General features: G+C 38.4%; 1 protein-coding gene across 1 annotated transcript in view; it reads right to left on the bottom strand.

The window, feature by feature from the left end:
* Positions 1-21,236, bottom strand: part of CD1H11orf65 (chromosome D1 C11orf65 homolog) — a 59,888-nt gene that overhangs the window by 3,079 nt on the left and 35,573 nt on the right. Inside the window, exons 6-7 of the mRNA XM_032595008.1 lie at positions 19,736-19,866; positions 7,489-7,659 (exon numbers count right to left, since the gene is read on the bottom strand). Coding sequence (XP_032450899.1) covers positions 7,489-7,659; positions 19,736-19,866 — 302 coding nt within the window. The remainder of the gene's footprint in view (positions 1-7,488; positions 7,660-19,735; positions 19,867-21,236) is intronic.

Below are 21,236 nucleotides of genomic sequence, written 5' to 3' on the forward strand. Positions count from 1 at the left end.
TAAAGTAACCCCTAGAACAAGGAATTGGAGGAGGAATAAAAATGGTGCCTACCATCTACCATATTCGTGCCCTCTGAGCTCCGTCCAGCACACCTCTTCTCATTTTATCCTGTTTCCTTCTTGCAAGACCATGTCCTCAGTTGAGGGCATACTAAGATCTTAACTTCTAAATTAAAAGTACAAACAGAAAATTCTCTGGGAGGGAAAAAGTCAGGGGAAAACAACAACAACAACAACCCAACAAACCTTCTCCTTGGCTCTGGATTGCCAGACTTACGGTTTTCAGCATGTCAACGGAAATGAAAAGTGTGTGCTTTATGATCTTACTGGGACAACAATGCTACCTTTGTCGTGCCCAGTAAATATGAGCAATGACACTTAAATCAAGCACAACTTCAGGGCTGCCATATCTGTTCCCTAAACAGGTAGACAAGGCAGCCCAGGAAGAGGTAGAACAGGAAGGGATAAGGCTACCTGATGAGCTACAAAGAGGAGGTAAAGATGCCTTTCAAGAGGCAGGTTTCCTGAGACTTACCCTATTTCATCTTAGGCTCTGCACCCCCCTTTCCCAAGCCTCCTTGAAATCACGTAAGGAGGTGGTTGCACCCAAGAAATCAAGTAAGGAGTTGGTACCAAAAGGTGCTGAAAAGGGACCTCGTAGAGCAAAAATGAGAATTCTGAATCATATAATTCAGAAAACTCTGTGATTTTTCAAGTATTTATATATTCCATGTGAATTTTTAGTTTTGCTGTTTCTGAAGTTTTGTTGTTGTTGGTATAGGAAGGTACATATTATCCAAGAGTATTTAATTAAAACAAAGTATCGTGTCTAAATTGTCTCCTTCCTGTTACTGGTACCTTTGCTCCAAGAACTTTATAGCCTTAAATGGGTGCTCCTGGGTTACTGTCACATGAAAAAGGTGCAACAAAACAGAAGGCAGTGGAAACTCCCTCCAGGATGTCTTGGTAGACAATTCAATCTGGCTTGACCTTAAATTCAGGCAAATTCAGGGTGCTTGGGGGGCTCAGTCAGCTGAGCGTGCGTTTCTTGGTTTTGGCTCAGGTCATGATCTCAGTTTCGTGAGGTCAAGCCCTGTGTCTGGCTCTGTGCTGGTTGGTGGTGCAGAGCCCGCTTGGGATTCATTCATTCATTCATATTCTCTCTCTCCCTCTCTCTCTCTCTACCCCCCCCCCCCAACTCTTGCTGTCTCTGTTTCTTTCAAAATAAATAAACTTTAAAAAAACTTTAGGCCAATTCCGTCCTCAGCGGTTGCTCGGATAGGAGTGCTATCAGGTGTTGGTCAATCATCCTCCTTCCTTGGGTTCATATACTGAAAGTTCTCATTCCACTTTCAAGGAACCAAGATAAAGGACCTTCAATCAATTTATTCTATGACCTAACACTCTGGGGCACAAACATATCTCATCTTTAAGCTGATCAATAACCCTGTTCTACCTGCGATTAGGACATGAATTTATTTAATTGATAAAAATATTTTTCTCATCATGAACATACCAGCTGTAACTGATAAGAAATCTAAGTTTTACAAACAGAAGCAACAATCTAATGAGAGCATTACCATGCTGCGTATATCACAGAGCTCATCTGTCTTTCCCATGAAGATATTTTTGGAACTTTTTTTTACAGAATAAAGTGTATATGGAATCTATGCTGAATCCCTCAGAAGTCTACACTTAACATCTTAATGGCCCAGGAAAAGTCCCTGGCTAGAAAGGCCACATAACTACACGTCTTAGATACCAAAGGAGCAGCTCCAGACATGGAGACTACCCATAACACACATGGGCAAAGAGCTCTCACCAACAGGATTCTCAGAATATCAGGAGACAAAGCTAGTCCAGCAGCTGACCACGTAACAGGTTATGTCAAAATTCACTTGCAGTTTTGAAAAATAGGAAGACCCTGGAAGAGGAACATCCATCTTGATAGAGAAGATGACCCTGAAGTCCAGCAGGATAAACGCTGGCAACAGTCACCGTGGCCACCCTGTGGGTGAGTTGGTGACGCTAACACAAGGACTGTTTTACATTCTAAGTGCCTGCAGCAACATATCTGTGGATACCACAGAAGGACAACAGTACTCATCAGTGTACTTGAGTCCAGGAGTTAGGTTGACTCTGCCTATTCTTTAAAGTACATAATAACAATATTGTACTCAGTTGGTACTGTTATAATGTGCATCATAAGATGCACATGACGGTTCCCAGTGGAGGGTCCATCTGTCATACCAGGGGCTGGCACACAAGCCTTTTGGGAAGAGACTGGCTTGTACCATTCAACATCAATGTTCAACACATTTATGTCATTCTAATGCTTTATTGAAAACCGTCCACAGATTTCAGTGGCTACAAATTTTCCTGAAGGGAAATGTCAGACTCTGAAATTCTCAACAAACAAGGTGTCATTAAGACAACTATGAACATCTAAATGACTACAAAGATCTAACAAAGAGAAGACTGTGAAGACCATGAATATGCTGTGGAAAAGGTACTTACACCTGACATCTGCCATTAGTAGCAGAAGGTCTTTGCAAGTTTGGTCTTGCCTGAGATAATCAGTAGCTTGAGCTCAGTAATGTTAATGAAATATTCCCAAATTATCATGCTGGATTCCTGGGAAACTTTTGTTGTCCAGGGCTCAATACGAAAAGTTAGAATACTGTAGCACAGCACTAAAGAAAGCCATCAAACTATACAAAAGAAAGCAAGAGAACAAGAAAGGAACAGAAAAGAACTACAAAAACGAGCAGAAAAAAATTAACAAAATGGCAATAAGTGTTTACCTATGAACAAGTACTTTAAATGAAAACTGACTAAACATTCCAATCAAAAGACAAAGGGCGAGGAAATGGATTAACACACAAGACCTATATGCTGCCTGTAAGAAATCACTTCAAACTAAAGACACATATAGACTGAAAGTGAAGGCATGGAATAATGCAAATGGAAGCAGAAAAAAAGCCAGGGTAGCAATATTTATATCAGACAAGATAGACTTTAAAACAAAGAAACCAGGGACAAAGAATGGCATTACACAATGATGAAGGGATCAATCCAACAAGATGATATAACCATTGTAAATATCTCTGCACCCAACACAGAGGCACCTAGCAAATGTTAACAGATATGAAGGGAGAAACAGACAATTATATAATAATACTAGGGGATTTTAACACCACACCTATGTCAATGGACAGACTGCCCACACGGAAAATCAATAAGAAAACAGTGGCTCTGAACGACATATTAGACCAGATGAAGCTAACAGATGTCTAGAGAAAATTCCATCCAAATGCAGAATATGTATTCTTTTCAAGTGCAGGCACAAAGGACATTCTCCAAGACAGATCAAATGTTAGACCACAAAGCCAGGCCAGAAAACAAGTGTCAATAAATTTACAAAGACTGAAATCACATCAAGCATCTTTTCTGACCACAAAAGTATGAAACTAGAAATCAGTTAAAAAAAGAAAAAAACTGAAAAAAAAAAAAATCACAAACACATGGAAGCTAAACAACATACTACTAAATAGCCAATGGGTCAACCAAGAAATCAGAGAGGAAATGAGAAATACACGGAAACAAATGAAAATGAAAGCACAGCAGTCCAAAATCAGTGGGATGCAGCAAAGGCCGTTCTAAGAGGCAAGTTTATAGTAATGCAGGCCTAACTCAAGAGACAAGAAAAACCTCAAACAAACAAGCTAGCTTACACCTACGGAACCAAAAGAAAAAAAAAAAAAAAAAGAACAAACTAGGCCCAAAGCTAGTAGGAGGAAAAAATACTAAAGATTAGAGAGGAAATAAATAACATAGACACTAAAAGAAAAATAGAAAGGATCAATGGAACCAAGAGGTAGTTCTCTGAAAAGATCAAAACTGATAAACCTTTAGACTCATCAAGAAAAAAAGAGAATAAAATCAGAAATGAAGGAGAAATTACAGCAGATGCCCAAAATACAAAAGATTATAAGAGAATGTTATGTAAAATTATATGCCAACAAATTGGACAATCTGGAAGAAATGGATACATTCCTAGAAACATACAATGTTCTAAAAGTGAATGAGGAAGAAATAGTAAAATTTGAACATGTCAATTACTAGTAATGAAAATGAATCAGTAATCAAAAACCTCTCAACAAACAAAAGTCCATGACTATACGCCTTCATACATGAATTCTACCAAACATTTAAAATTTTTTTAATGCTTATTTATTTTTGGAGAGAGAGAGAGACAGAGTGAGAGCAGGGTAGGGGCAGAGACAGAGGGAGACACAGAATTTGAAGCAGGCTTCAGGCTCTGAGCTGTCAGCACAGAGCCAGACACAGGGCTTGAACCCACAAACCTGAGATCATGACCTGAGCTGAAGTTGCATGCTTAACCGACTGAGCCACCCAGGTGCCCCTACCAAACATTTTAAGAAAAGTTAATACCTATTCTTCTCAAATGTTCCAAAAAATAGAAGAGAAAGGAAAACTTCCAAATTCATTCTGTGAGGCCAGTATCACCCTGATACCAGAACCAGTCAGATATGACAGAAACACAAAACCAAACGAAACTATGGGCTAATTGACCTGATAACATAGATGCAAAAATCCTCAACAAAATATTAACAAAGCGAATTCAATAATACACTGAAAGATTAATTCACCACAAGCAAGTGGGATTTAGTCTAGGGATGCAAAAGGGGCTCAGGAGCTGCAAATCAATATGATACATCATGTTAACAAGAAGAAGAAGAAAAAACATATGATCCTCTCAATAGATGGGAAAAAAACCATCTGACAAAATACAACATCATTCATGATTAAAAAAAAAACCAAAACAACTCTCAAACAAGTGGGTTTAGAGGGAATATACCTCAATATAATAAAGGCTACATAGGAAAAACCCATAGCTCACAACGGCGAAAAACTGAGAGCCTTTCTTCCAAAATCAGGAACAAGGCAAGAACGTCTACTCACCACTTGTATTGAACATAGTACTGGAAGTCCTAGCCACAACAACAAAACAAGAAATAAAAGGCATCTAAATTGGTAAGGAAGAAGTCAAACTGTCACTAATGCAGGTGACATGATACTATATATAGAAAACCTGAAGGACGCCACCAAAAAGCTATTAGAACTCATAAATGAGTTTAGCAAAGTTGCAGAATGCAAAATTAATATAATACAGAAATCTGTTGCATTTCTAAGCACTAATAATGAAGTAGCAGAAAGAAAAATTAAGAAAACAATTCCATGTACAACTGCACCAAAAAGAATAAAATACCTAGGAAAAAACTTAACCAAGGTGGTGAAAGACCCATACTCTGAAAACGGTAAGACACAGATGAAAGCAAATGAACACAACACAAAGAGAAAGATATACTGTGCTCGCACTTTAGAAGATTAATGTTGCTAAAATGTTCATACTACCCAAAGCAATACACAGATTTAATTGCAATCCCTATCAAAATACCAAGAGCATTACTCACAGAACAAACCATATAATCCTACAAGTCATATGGAAACACAAAAGACCCCAAATGGCCAAAGCAATCTTGACAAAGAACAAAGCTGGAGGTATCACAATCCGAGATCTCAAAATACACTACACAAAGCTATAGTAATTAAAACAGTTTGGTACTGGCACAAAAACAGACATGTAAATCAGTGGAATAGGATACAGAGCCAGAAATAAATCCATGCTTATATGATCAAGTAGTCTATGACAAAGGAGGCAAGAATATACAATATTCTCTTCAATAAATAGCGCTGGTTAAACTGGACAGCTACATGCAAAAGAACGAAGCTGGACTACTTTCTCAAACCACACAGAAAAATAAACTCAAAATGATTACAGACCTAAATGTGAGGCCTAAAACCATAAATCTCCTAGGAAAAAAAAATGTACGCAGTTATTTCTCAATATTGGCCTTACAAACATTTTTCTAGCTATGTCTCCTCAGGCAAAGAACACAAAAAACCAAAAATAAACTACTGGGATTACACCAAAATAAAAAGTTTTTACAAAGCGAAGTAAACTGTAAACAAAATGAAAAGGCAACCTACTGAATGGGAGATATTTACAGATGAAATATTCAATAGGGGGTTAATATCCAAAACATATAAAGAGCTTAACAACTCAACAAACACACAAAAAACAAAGAATTCAAAATGGGCAGAAGACACATGAATAAACATTTTTTTTCAAAGAAGACATACAGATGGCCAACAAATTTATGAAGATGCTCAACATCACTAATCATCAGGCAAATGCAAATTAAACCCACAATGAGATATCACCCTCTACTTGTCAAAGTGCCTAGAATCAAAAAGACAAGAAACAGTAACCATTGGTGAGGATGTGGAGAAAAGGAAACCCTCATGCACTGTTGATGGGAATGTAAATTGGTGCACTACAGTGGAAAATATTACAGATGTTCCTAAAAATTAAAAATAGAAATACCATTTGATCCAGTAATTTCACTACTGGGTATTTACCAAAAGAAAAAAAAATACGGATTTGTAAAGATATATATGTTTACTGCAACATTATTTACAGTAGCCACAAAATGGAAGCAACCCAAGGGTCCACTGATGGATGAATGGATATTTAGTGGAATATTACTCAGCCATAAAGAAAGAATGAGATCTTGACATATGTGAAAATATGGAGGAACCTAGAAGGTATAGTGCTAGGTGAAATAAGTTACATGGAGAAAGACAAGTACCATAAGATTTCACTTTGTGTGGTATCTAAGAAAAAAAATGAATAAACAAAAAATAGAACTAGTGGTTGTCAAAGGGGAGGTGGGTGGAGGGATGGGTGAAATAGATAAAGGGGATCATGAGGTACACACTTCGAGTTACAAAATAAGTAAGTCACAGATGTGAAAAGTACAGCACCGGGAATACAGTTAATAATGTTGTAGTAAAGCTGTATGGTGACAGATGGGGAGTGTACTTCATGTGGTGAGCACCGAGCTATCTATAGAATTGCTGAATCACTATGTTACAGACCTAAAACTCATATAACATTGTAAGTTGACTACACTTCAATTAAAAAAAAGAACACCTAGGGGTGAGTGGGTGGCTCAGTCGGTGAGGCTTCCGACTCTGGCTCACGTCACGATCTCGTGGTTTGCAAGCTCGAGCCCGGCATCAGGCTGTCTGTAGTTAGAGCAGAGCCTGCTTTGGATCCTGTGTCCCTCTCTCCCTCTGCACCTCCCCCTCTCACACTCTCTTTCTCTCTCAAAAGTAAACATAAAAAAAAAAAAAAAAAGAACACCTAAGTCTAATTTTCTTTTTCTACTTTTACATCTTTTTAAACATTCTTCCTTCATTTCTTCTTTTTTCTAGACAAACGATACTCTTTTTTTAAGTAAATGTTACATTTGTGGGTCCAAGATTCAACACGGGAGTGGGAAACAGAAAAATATATGAGGCCTGCCCTGCTCCCCAACAAAAGCAGCATGTATTTACTCATCAAAGTTCAGCGTGTTTGTCCAGTTGAGCACTTCATCCACCTCCCATTCCATCACCGAATCTATTCCACCGATTTCGACAGCTCTCATTAGCCCCTTCGTTGCTGTGTGGATTAAACCTAGAGTTTTAGCATTTGTTGACCTAGCCTCTAGGCTTCCTGTATAGTACCTAAACAGGGGAAGGGAAGGGAGATATAAACCTTGTCAGACAGGTGATTACTAGTAGATGCAGTTAACATATGTGTTGTTATTGCAAAACTATTTACATATTTAAACCAAGTTTTCACCCTATTTAACTCAAATACATTCAGACCAGGTTCTGTGTGATGGGATGTTTGGGAAAAAATGAAACAAAACAACTTAGCCAACCGCACTAAACGGTGAGGCCTCATTTCAAAACCCACCCCTCAGTACATTGGGCTGTTATGATATAATGAAAAAGCAAGTTATTAAATCACTGGATCATAGGATTATAGAGTCAAAGGATCTTGGGAACCAAATAACTAGTCCTCTTGTCTTATAGGAGAGAAATTAAGTCCTGGAAGAGTTGACTGACTTTTATAAGGTCACATGGCTAATGGCAGCTAAGAAGAGCAAAGGGGAGGGGAGCAAGAAGGAGAAAGGGAGGGAGAGGCAAAGGGAAGACAAGATGGTAACATCTTTTTTTGGGTCAGGTACTTTTCATACATCATCGTGTTTGATTCACTTTAAAAAGACAAAGCCGTTTGTGACAGCTATTTTTATTTCCATTTTATGGATGAGGAAGTCAAAAGCTGGAGAAGTTAAATTCTTCAAGATCATGTGCATAGTAAATAGATGCCAGAGCCAGTGTTTGAATTTGACTCCAAGTCCAGACTTCTTGGGCAGCACTGTTCTGTCTTACGGTAGCCTGAGCACATGAATGAATGCATCCACACAACGTGAACTGAGTGCGTAGAGACAAGTTAGCATTCCTCACAAAGAATATTAGAAAGGTGCATTTTTCTTTTGGTTTTTCATTTTAAGATCTACATTTGTATTCCATTTTTAAAGTTAACTTACTCTCAAATTGTTTTCACTTATTAAGTCAACATTGATTAGGAGGTGGCATGGTGGGAGTGCAGAGCTAGGTAGGACTCCGATATCCAACTATCTGGCTTTGAGTCTTGCTTCTGTGATTTACTAGCTCTATGACTTTTGCCAAATAACCTAGTCTTTCTGGGCCTCAGATTACCTTAAAATGGTAATCACAACACCCCTCTTCTTAGCATTGTTGAGAGGTTAAGTCCCTATAAAGCATTCAGAATGATGACTAGCACATAGTAAGCATTCAACAAAAGAAGGCTTACCAACTCCTGGATGGCAAGGGGTAGGGCAGTGACAAGATATGTCTCTGCCCTCATGAAGTTTCTGCTTTCTCAAACTTTAAATAGATAATGATCCATGGGAGCTAATTTCATAAAAGCAGGAACATGCCTCTTGATTTATATTGATTAGTAAGAGCACAAATTCTAAGAAAGTATGAATTCACAACTTTTCTGCCACCGCCATTTGCAAAGCACTGTGTACAGAGGTGGCATTCCTTTGTGGAGCCTGCATTCTTCTACCCAAACTCCCTGAACATAATAGGCACTCAAAAAAAGTAGGTACCGGATGAATGAATGAATGAATGAATGAATGATGGTACCCAAGGGATGGCCTAGGTTTATGAACTAGTGTTCATGCCACAACAAAAATGAATTTAGAAAGCAGAAACTTCTGGAAGGCTAAGAGTGAGAACATTTTTTATGACTTCCTCCACAATTTACCTTTGCAAATATACACGACATTAGATTTGGAAACCTGGACGATATTTGTTTTTCCTTTGACAACAGTGATTTATGACAGTTCACTTACCTATTTTTGCTCTCATCAAGGATATATAGGAAGGCGATTTGTTTTAAAGAGAATTATAATACTTATTCCAATAATTTAATTCTGTTTTAAACTCTTCAAATATTAGTCACTATTTATAGTTAAGTGGGCTATAATAGTAATCAAACAAAAGACTAGCAAGTAGAATACAAACAACAGTGACCAGAATGAAGACTACCTTATAACAATCATACCTTGTCTTATAATAAATGAGTGATATTTAAAACAACAATATAAACTTTGGCTTTATAGGTAATGTTGCAATATATCCAGTTTTAAATGATCTACTCTTTCTACGATAGAAAACTGAAAGAGAGAAAACATTACAAAAATATTTTTTCTGAATATACCAACAGGAAAAGAAGTTAAAATGCAAAATACCTAGTAAGAACTGAAGTGGTTTTTTAAAATATTTACTTTGAGAGAGAGTGGGAGGGAGAAGGAAAAAGTACGTAAGCACCAGCGGAGAGGGACAGAGACAGAGAGGGAGAGAGAGAACTCCAAGCAGGCTCTGTGCTGTCAGCACAGAGCCCAAAACAGGGCTTAATCCCTTGAACATTTCTTCTCCATCCCCTGCAACCTTACAAAAAGGAAACATTACAACATCCAGTTATAAGGATTCACGCACTCACTCACTCACTCACTGACTCATTCAAGAAGCAACACATATTCATTAAGCATCTACTAGGTCTAATGAAGCTGTCCTTTCGGAGCTCCTAATGGAGGCGGCAGACAAATATACAGATATTTGCAGAAGTGTGACAAATGAGTATGTAAGACATCTATGAGGGCATGCCAAAAAAAAGTGCCCGTGCCTAGCTAAGTCAGGGAAGGCATCTCCTAGCTAAGGAGGTATGTAAGCCAAGTATCAAAGATGAAGATCTTGTTGCCATGTAACTGAGCCAGAGAAGAGTAACCTAGGGAGAGGGAGCATCACGTGGGGATAGCTAAGGGTGAGTCCCTGGCATGTCTCAGGTAAGGAGGTGATTTGTGCTTTGGAAACATCACTTCAGTATTTCTGCAGGGATGGGGAGAAGATTAGAGAGGAAGAAACCAATCAGAAGGACTCTGCAGATGCAGGAGAGAGGAGAACAATGAGAAGATGCCACAGGGAGGGAGAAAAATGCCAGTTTTGGGAGATTCTTTGGAGGTAGAATAGGACTTTATGACAGATTACACATGGGGGCTGATGAAAGGTAAGAAGTCAAGCATAACCTCTACTTTTCTGGCTTGGCTGACTGGGTAAACAAATGATGGTGTCATAAACCGAGGGCGAGAGGAATGCTGAAAAGAAACAACTTTTATGATGAGGAATGTAAGAAATTCAGCTTAAGACCTGTTGAATCTGAGCTGGGAATGTCCATGTAATTAGAAAAACAGAGCTCAAGGGCCCCCCGGGTGGCTCAGTCGGGTAAGCATCTGACTTCGGCTCAGGTCATAATCTTGCAATTCACAAGTTTGAACCCCGTGGTCGGGCTCTGTGCTGACAGCTCAGAGCCTGGAGCCTGCTTTGGATTCTGTGTCTCCCTCTCGTTCTGCCCCTCCCCCGCTCAAGTTCTGTCTCTCTCTCTCAAAAATAAACATTAAAAAAAATTAAAAAAAAAAAAAGAAAAACAGCGCTCACTTATGGATGAGGACTGTTTTGAGAGTAAATAAACAGAGGAAAGAAAAAAAGAAATAAGACAGATTAGCATCCATGTGCAACGACTTATTACCAGGTTGTGTGTCTGCTGGTGCTTGGCCTGATCTTCAGCAAATCACACTGCCATTCTGTCAAAGCCAGCTGTTTCTAAGCGATGGCACATATGGTGAGTGTATTTTGTTGTTCTCAGCCTATTACCACACTTCTTTTGCTGCAAATGGGCCCCCTGGGTAGAGGCAATGTTGTATGGAATAAAATGATGATGGATAAGGCTTCTATAATAAATGGTATTGCTGACAGAAGTAACGCAAGCTGAGAAAGAAAATACACATCCAGAATGTTTATCACTGTGCATATAAAGGGATGCCACCTCTATATGGGAAGGGTCCAATATCGTCAGCCTGCCGCCAGGCAGCCAGCACATCCCATTGCTGAAGGCAAAGTAACGGCCTTCGCTGTACAGTTAGCTGTGACTATAGAGCCAGAACAGACTCCGTGAGGAAAAGACCATGTTTATGAGTCTATCTGTAGCCTTGATCTTGATACCCATGACCACTTTGTACACGGCTCCAGTGAGCAACCAGGTGAAAAAAACGACATCCACAGGATGGATCATCTTGTCCATCTGAATACTTAGGGCTTTCTGCTTCATAAACCCTTTGGAGGGCATTCACAAGGACACAAGTATACTCTATGCCCATTCTGAGTACACATGTCCCCACACCCAATCACCACTTTTCCAATTTGATTCCAAGTACCCAATTATGTGAGAAGTTATTAGCCACTGCCCACAGTCAATAAGATCCCTGTCTCAAGCTATTTCACCTTCCTACATGAAGCGTAAAACCAGATGGGCTCACTGGGAGGATACCCTTGGCCATTTTCTGGGCCTATTGAGGGGTTGTAATCTAGTGACCATCCACGTTTGGATGTTGCCAGAATCCTGCACAGATCCATGGGGAATGAGACCTAATGTAGTCTCTCTCTGTTAGCTGGTCACAGGGGACTCCCTACGAAGCCAAAGGCATGGACATGAAGCAGAGCCAGTGAACATAAGCAGTGCTGAAGGAACCTGGGCACTGGCTCATACAGCTTACAGAGCTCTCTGGACCTTCTCAGACCCATTCTTTTCCATCCTGCATCCATTTCATTCTGAGATGATGCTGTTCACTCTCAGTTTTATGGTTTCATTGGATTAGATAAAGCCCAGGTCAGTTCATAGTCACAGGGCACCTGGAATCCCACTGCCAAGCATCCAGTCTCTACCAGGGCCCAGTAGCAGAGCCAGAATTGATTTTCAAATGTAACACAGTTGTAGGCAGAAGAGGGCACTACACCTTTCTCCTAAACCATCTGTGCTGAGATCCTCTTATTAAAACTCTTGAGAGACTCCATACACAAGTTCACAGTCTCTCACAGACATTTCCAATACTGGTGGGACTGCTTGGCCATCAAGGGGAAGTGGTGGGGCAGCTTGACCACACCGAGGACCTGCTACCATGTTTGTAAGAACACCATGTCCCGCTAGAGCCTGGCAGCCTCCTTAGGTTACCTCTAATATGGGTTGGAGCAGCGTGCCCCAATGGGGCATATTTTACCCCCTAAATCCAGAGAGCCCCTCTAAGTGCTGTGTGCCTTCAAGGTGGACAGTACAAGGTAGTGCAACTTGTCTCTCACTTTAGAAAGGAATCCCCAAATGTCCATTAGCTTTAGTTATGCGGCAAACCCTTAACATTGTGCAAAATGTATCTCTCTCTCCTTCTGGTGTGCATCTGTCTTATTAAGTCATCTGGGGACTTATTTTCTGCTCACTGCATCTGATTAGTATAAGGTCACCAAAGTAATGGAGAGGCACGATGGTCTGTGGGGACGGGGATGTGCAAGCCCCGGGGGGAAAACAGCAGGAGAGCCGACAGCCCTGAGAGTAAGGTGTAAAGGCACATCCTCTTCTTTCCGTGCCAATGCCAATTGCTTCTCCTTTTGTTTACTCCTTGGGATGGGAAAGAACATGGGTCAGGTCAACAGCAGCGTACCAGGGGCCAGGGGCTGTGTGGATTTGCTGAATCAAAGGAACTTAGCTGCAGTCTGTGTCACCAGCTGACCGCCACCACTTCAAAGTTCCACTATTCCTGTGAGCTAAAGGAACCAATCCCATCACCGCTTTCCCCACTGTCATCTCGTCTGTAAAAACAGCCACCAGAGAGCTCATCAACAATTCTGTTGCTCCCCACTGGGGCGCCTGGGTGGCTCAGTCAGTTAAGCAGAGGACTCAGTTTCAGCTCAGGTCATGATCCTAGGGTCATGGGACCAAGTCCCATGTGGGGATCCGTGCTGAGTGTGGAGTCTGCTTAAAATTCACTCCCTGTCCTCAGCTGCAGCCATTTCTTACTTAACACATCTCCAAAGGCAAGGGAGTTAAAAGCAAAGATGAACTATCGGGACCTCATCAAGATAAAAAGCTTCTGCACTGCAAAGGAAACAACAAAACTAAAAGGCAACCAACGGAATGGGAAAAGATATCTGCCAAGTGACATATTGGATAAAGGGCTAGTATCCAAGAACTCACCAAACTCCACACTCGAAAAACAAATAATCCAGTGAAGAAATGGGAAGAAGACATGAATAGACACTTTTCCAAAACAGACATCCAGATGGCTAACAGACACATGAAAAAATGCTCAATGTCACTCCTCATCAGGGAAAGAGAAATCAAAAAACACACTGACATACCACCTCACGCCGGTCAGAGTGGCTAAAGCGAACAAATCATGACACTATAGATGCTGGAGAAGATGTGGAGAAATGGGAACCCTCTTGCACTGTTGGTGGAATGCAAACTGGAGCAGCCGCTCTGGAAAACAGTGTGCAGGTTCTTCAAAAAATTAAGAATAGAGCTCCCCTTTGACCCAGCAAAAACACTGCTAGGAATTTACCCAAGGGATGCAGGAGTGCCGATGCATAGGGGCACTTGTACCCCAAAGTTTATAGCAGCACTTTCAACAGTAGCCAAATTATAGAAAGCGCCTAAATGTCCATCAACTGACGAATGGATAAAGATGTGTTTTATATATACAATGGAATACTACTTGGCAATGAGAAAAAATGAAATCTGGCCACTTTCAGCAACGTGGATGGAACTGCAGGGTATTATGCTAAGGAAAGTCAGGCAGAGAAAGACAGATACCATATGTTCTCACTCATATGTGGATCCTGAGAAACTTAACAGAAGACCAGAGGGGAGGGGAAAGGGGGGAAAAAAGTTACAGAGAAGGAAGGAGGCAAACCATAAGAGACTCTTAAATACTGAGAACATACTGAGGGTACATGGGGGGTGGGAGAGAGGGGAAAATGGGTGATGGGCACTGAGGAGGGCACCTGTTGGGATGAGCACTGGGTGTTGTATGGAAACCAATTTGACAATAAATTATATTATAAAAAAAAAAACAAAAACAAATCAAACCAAACCAAACCAAAAAACACCAAACCTTTAACTAGAGTCAGTGGAAATAAACTGCCCATCATAAAATAAGTGAGGTATTAGGAGAACTCAAATGTACAGACAGTCCAAAGAAAATACCTGAATTTTTTTTGTTAGGAAATATTGGGTCTCAATGTACCTCTTCCTTCAAGATGTGCTAAAATATAAGGATATATTATCTTCCACATATTAATATAACTTTATTAATAGAGTAATTGATGCTTCCATTGTCCTAGATAAGTAGGTTTTTCATATTTGAGTTTTTAATTAATTTCTTCTAAAGATGTTAACATGCTTTGACTTATGTGGGGCTGTTATACTATTTGACATACAAAATTTAAATATTGTTGTATTTTATTTTATCATGAACTGCTTGTCGATATAAAATGGAATAAGGGTGAGAGTGTGAGGGTAACTGTAATGGGACGTGATGATGGTAGGAATGTTCTAAATTTTAGTTTGAGTGGTGGTTATATGGAAGTATTCAATTGACAAAACTCATCTAATTATACTTAGAATCTGTGTATTTTATTGTATACAGATTATGCCTCAATTAAAAAACTTAAAATAGGAAAAAATAAAAAATAAGTAAAAATAAAAAATAAAATATTTTGCCAGAACCAAGGTCACTAAGATTTTCTCCTTTGCTTACCTGTATATATTTTATGGTTTGGACATTTGTATCTATGATCTCTCACCAGATACAAAACTTCATATAAATGGTGTGAGATAAAAATCAAGTTTCATTTTTCTGATTTTAATATGCAATTTGTTGAAAAGAATATTGTTTTCCAATTATATTGCCTTGGCACCTGTGTGAGATACACATGTATATTGATAAGTTTTCTCAGCTATGTCCCATTTAATCTATATATCTTTACGCTGATACCACAATGTCTTGAGTATAGTAGCTTTGTAGTAAGTCTTAGAATCAAGTGGTAAAAGTTCTCTAAATTTTATTTTTCCAAATTGTTTTGGCTAGTCTAGCTCCTTTGCGTTTCCATATAAATTTTCAAATCAACTTGTCAATTTCCCCAAAAAACCTGCTGGAACTTTTGACTGTTACTGCATTGAATGCACATATCAATTTGGAGACAACGGACATCTTAACAATAGTCTTCTGATCTATGACCACCATATATCTCCTCATTTATTTAGGTCTTCTTTGAGTTTTCTTAGCAATGTTTTGCAGTTTTTAGTGTACAAGTCATACAGATTTTTTTTCTCTTAGGTGTTTCATATTTCCTTATGCTACTGTAAATGTTATTTTTTAAAAATTCAATTTCCCAATGTTTCTTGCTGGAATATGGCAGTACAGTTGGTTTCTGTATCTCACAACCCTGATAAACTCACTTATTAATTCCAGTAGCTTTTTGGTAGGTTCCTTAGGATTGTGTACCCAGTCAATCATGTCAACTGTGGATAAAGACTCTTTCAGATCTTCTTTTCCAATCTCAGTGTCTTCCCCCTCCCTCTATCTTGCTTTACTGCATGGACTAGGACCTTCAGTCCAGTGTTGTAAAGAAGTGGTGAGAGCAGACATCCTTGCCTTGTTCTTCATCTTAGAGATAAAGCATTCAGTCTTTCACCACTGAGTATAATGTTAGCTGTAGGATTTTTGTAGATTTCCTTTATCGGGTTGAGGAGGTTCTCTTATATTCCTAGTTTGATAAGAGTGCTCATAATGAATGGTTGTTGGATTTTTGTAGTAGTTTTTCTGCATCTACTGAGATGGTCATATCCAATTTTCTTTGTAAGTCTGTTAGTATGATAAATAACAATGACTGATTTCCAAATGTTAAACCAACTGTGTATTCCTCAAACTCCATTTATGATGTTTACTATCCTATATATATGTTCTTCAGTGATACTGGTTGTTATTTTCTTATGATATCTTTTTTTATAAGTCTTAAGTCTCAGGTAATACTTTACAGATATTTTTGGGACATATTCCCTCCTATTTCTGGAAATATTGTATAAAATTGTACTCTATTAAATGCTTCTTAGAATTCACCAGGAAATCTATCTGTGCCTGGAGTTTTCTTTGTGGGATTTCTATCAACTAAAAATTCAATTTAATAGCAGGACCTATTTATGCTTTTTGTTTTTTTGAGTGAGTTTTGGTTTATGCCTTTCAATGAATTTTTCTTTCACCTAATTTTTCAAATTTGTATGCATTAAATTATTCATAATACATCTATATTGCTTTAATGCCTACAGGATTAAACATCCTTTTTATTTCTGATGTTTCTGAATTACATGTGTTATTTCTCTTTTCAAAATTTTATTTAGAGGTTTACAAACTGTATTGCTCTTTTCAAAAAAAAACCAAGTTTTGATTTCCTTCATTTTTGCTGATGGTTTTCTGTTTGCAATGCTACTGCTTTCTACTGTTATCATTTCCTTTCTTCTACTTGCTTCGGGTTTAACTTGCTCTTCTTTTCTGGTTCTTATGTTGGAAGCTTAGGTTACTGATTTGAGATTTTTTTTTAATATTTATTTATTTTTGAGAGAGAGAGAGATAGAGCACAGGAGGGGAGGGGCAGAGAGAGAGGGGGAGACACAGAATCTGAAGCAGGCTCCAGGCTCTGAGCTGTCAGCACAGAGCCTGACGCAGGGCTCGAACCTGTGAACCATGAGATCATGACCTGAGCCAAAGTTAGATGCTTAACCAACTGAGCCACACTGGTGCCCTGAGATCTTTCTTTTTAAATATAAGTATTTAATTCTCTTAAGTAAAAATTCTCTGTAAGTACTGCTTTAGCTGCATCCTTCAATTTTTGTTGTATTTTCATTTCCATTAAATCAAAAATATTTTCAAATTTCCCTTGTGACTTCTTGCACTCATAGATTATATAGAGGTATGCTGTTTAATATCTAAATAGTTGGACGTTTTCCAGAAAATTTTCTGTTATTACTGTTTTTAATTTTTTTATTGATTTATTACTTTTAATTCATTTTTATGTTTTTAATTACTTTTTAATTCTATTGTGATCAGATAACATCCTCTGTATGATTTTAATGTTTTCAAATTTGTGGTTGTTTTATGACCTAGAATATAATGTATCTTGGTGGGATTTTTCACCAGCACTAGAAAAGAATATTCAGTGCTCATGCTGGGTACAGTGCTCTATAGATGCCAATTATGTCCAGTTTTGCTCAAGTCTTCTCTAGCCTTACTAAGTTACTGTCCACTTGTTCTACCAATCACTCATGAAAGGGCTTTGAAATCTCTGATTATAATTTTGGATTTGCCTATTTCTCCTTTCGCTACTATTAGTTTTTGTTTCATGTACTTCGAAGCTCTGTTATTAGGAAACAAGTATTTAGGACTGTTCTGTCCTTGTGTATAGTTTTCTTATCCAATCTGTCAAACTCTGCCTTTATTTGGGGTGCTCAGACCACTTGCATTTAAAATTATCATTGATACGATTGATTTCAGTCTATATCATGCTATTTGCTTTCTCTTTGTCCTCTCCGTTCTTTCCTTCCCTCTTTGTTCGCCCTTCTTTTGGACTGATTGTTTTTTATGATGCTATTTTATTTCCATCGTTACATTCTTATATTTACGTCTTTGTTCTTGTTGATTTTATGGTTGCTTTGGGGTTTGTAATATACATCTTTAACAACCACAGTCTACCTTTAAGCACTATTATACTACTTCATATGCACACTCAGGACCTTCTAGCAGTACACTTCCATCTCATCTCTCCCAACCTTTATGGCATCATTATCATACATTTTACTTTTGCACTGTTCTAAGTTTACAAACATCACAATATACTCTTGGTGTTTCTGCTTTAAATAGTAAAAAAACTTTAAAAACTTAAATTTTTAAAAATTTTATTCAGTGATTAATTGCATCATATGATGGTATTATATTGGGGTTTTTTTGAACAATTTAATTGTAACGTCAGGAAAATAAGCAATTATATTTTGCTTGAAATGCAGATTTTCAATACACGAGAAAAAGAAGTATAATTGTGGGATCAAAAATTAAAGTACAACTTGATTGGTAATATCAATATTAATTCATTCCTTTACAACTTTAATACCTGTCTTTAAAAAGTTCAGTAAAGAACATGTAACACAAAATGTATCATCTAATCTATCTTTAAGTGTACAGTTCCATAGTTAATTATCTTTTAAAGAGATTTAAGTAGTAAGAATAAAAGGCGTTGATATTTACTTACATAACTACCACTTTTGGTGTTCTTCATGGATCCAGGTTTCGACCTAGAACCATTTTTTTCCCTGCCAGAAAAATTTCTTGTAGTGCTGGTCCGCTCATAGTAAGAGAATTCAGCTTTTGTCTGTCCAAAAAGTTTCTTTCACCTTCATCTTCAAAAGATATTTTGGTGGGTCTGTTGCTACTAATTGATTTTTCTTCTTAAATGGGATCTATTTTCCTGTTTCTTTTCATGCCTGGTAACTGAATGCTATATGGTAGACATTGTGAACTTTATATGATTTGGGATACTGAAGTGTTTGTATTCCTTTAAATATTGTGGGGATTTGTTCTGGGTATGCAGTGAAGTAAACTTGTAAACAATCTGATTTTTTGGCTTGCTTTAAACATTTGTTAGAAAGGTCCAGAATGACTTTTAGCATAATCCATTTAGGTCAGTGTCTTAGGACAGAAAGAAGGGTTGAGAAGGGTACAGAGTGGATCTGGAGGGCCAAACACAAGTTACCCGATACGTAAGAGTAAATCCTTATTTTCATATCTGCTATTCCTATAGACTGTAATTTCCTTGGGATCAAAGGCATGTCTTTTTTCCATTTATATCTCAGAGAGTAACAGCGTCTCACAGATAGCAGGCATCTGTTAAGTGTTTGCTTATCTAAATATTGTTTAAAACATAAACATTATCTTACATTTTCTTTTGAAAAATAACATGCAGTTCTTTTCGTAGTGATACCATTTTTTTAAGAAGAACTTAAAGGGGCGCCTGGGTGGCGCAGTCGGTTAAGCGTCCGACTTCAGCCAGGTCACGATCTCGCGGTCCGTGAGTTCGAGCCCCGCGTCGGGCTCTGGGCTGATGGCTCAGAGCCTGGAGCCTGTTTCCGATTCTGTGTCTCCCTCTCTCTCTGCCCCTCCCCCGTTCATGCTCTGTCTCTCTCTGTCCCAAAAATAAATAAACGTTGAAAAAAAAATTTAAAAAAAAAAAAAAAAAAAAAAAGAAGAACTTAAAACAGTATATATTTAGTAAGTCTATTTCATCAACTTACATTTTCCTCATCCATTCTATTTTTCTAATTTTTCTTTTCTTTTCCATATCTTGCCTTCTCTTCAGTTTAGAGAAATGGAATTCGCTTTCTTTTTTGTCTCCCACCTCTACGTTTTCAGGAGACACCCAAAACTGTTGAGACATGGAAAATGAATATACAAAGTGTTGAAATACTGATTGTGAGGTAATTTGGCTACAGGCAAAAGTTCTGTGTGTTCAGTAGGAACATGCCAAGAGAGAAACAGAGGAGAGAATACACCTCCTCTAAGGTATTTCTTATTATGCCACAGGTCAATAGCGCATTGAGCTTTCAGAGGTACAGGTCACAGAAAGACTAACAAAGCACTAGCATACTGAGGTACTTAATAACTATTCGTTGAATGGGTAAATGAAAAGACATACTCCAACAGTGTTTTTGTTTCTCATAAGAACAAACTCTTTACTCGTAAGAACAAACTCACCTACTCTCAGGGCTGTTGACGTTTGAAGACTCTAATTCTCAGGGAGGACAGGCACCCTCCAAGAACAGGGAAGTCTCATCATTATGTCCCAAGAGTTTGTGGTTTCCTGTATGACATGCTATCCTAACTGGTTGCCTATTTTTCCTACTTCCAATTCATTGCTTCTCCTTCCCCACATATTAAAAAACAAGGAGGAGAATTTTCTATCCCCCACAGCACTACGTATTAAAGCACATATTTACTACACTGTACTGAAAAACTCTTTTTTACTTAAGTCCTTCCCAAATTAAAAGGCAAACTACTTGAGAGAAGGGACTATTTTATCTACCATTGTATCCCTAGCATCTAGTACAACGCCTGACATATGTTTGGTATGCAATAAAATTTGTTGAATAAATGTGTGAATACACAACTCGATCATGTTCACTTTTCACTCTTAGTATGTTTAATATACTACATTCTATAATCTACATACCAGAGATTAAAAATTTGAATGAAGATACGGGGCCATATAAACAGACATCTAGAGCTATAGAACCTGATCATGTTAACCTAACCAAACATGCTTAGGTAGAAATTATCCCCACAAAAAGAGGAGGTAAAACATGGGTGTCTATGGAAAAGTCCCTACATCACATATACGTATTAAGAACTATGTATATTTAAAATCATTCCATTCAATTAATATGACGACACGTTAAAGTTCCAAACACCATGACAATCCAGATGATTTTCCACCAGTATCTGTTGTTACAAGCTCTGTAAGAGAAAATGTCATCTTTTTCTTAAGATGTCATCCCACCTCTAGGGGTGCCTGGGTGGCCCAGTCAGTTAAGTGATTGACTCTTGATTTCAGCTCAGGTCATGCATGATCTCATGGTTTGTGGGATCGGACTGTGTTGGGCTCTGTGCTGACACGGTGGAGCCTGGTTGGGGTTCTCTCTCTCCCTCTCTCTGCCCCTCCCCCTGCTCATGCCCTCTCTCTCTCTCTCAAAATAAATAAACACTAAAAAAAAAAAATTCCCACCTCTAGTCCAAGGA

This window comes from Lynx canadensis, chromosome D1, assembly GCF_007474595.2.
Source record: "Lynx canadensis isolate LIC74 chromosome D1, mLynCan4.pri.v2, whole genome shotgun sequence".
Taxonomy (NCBI): Eukaryota; Metazoa; Chordata; class Mammalia; order Carnivora; family Felidae; genus Lynx; species Lynx canadensis.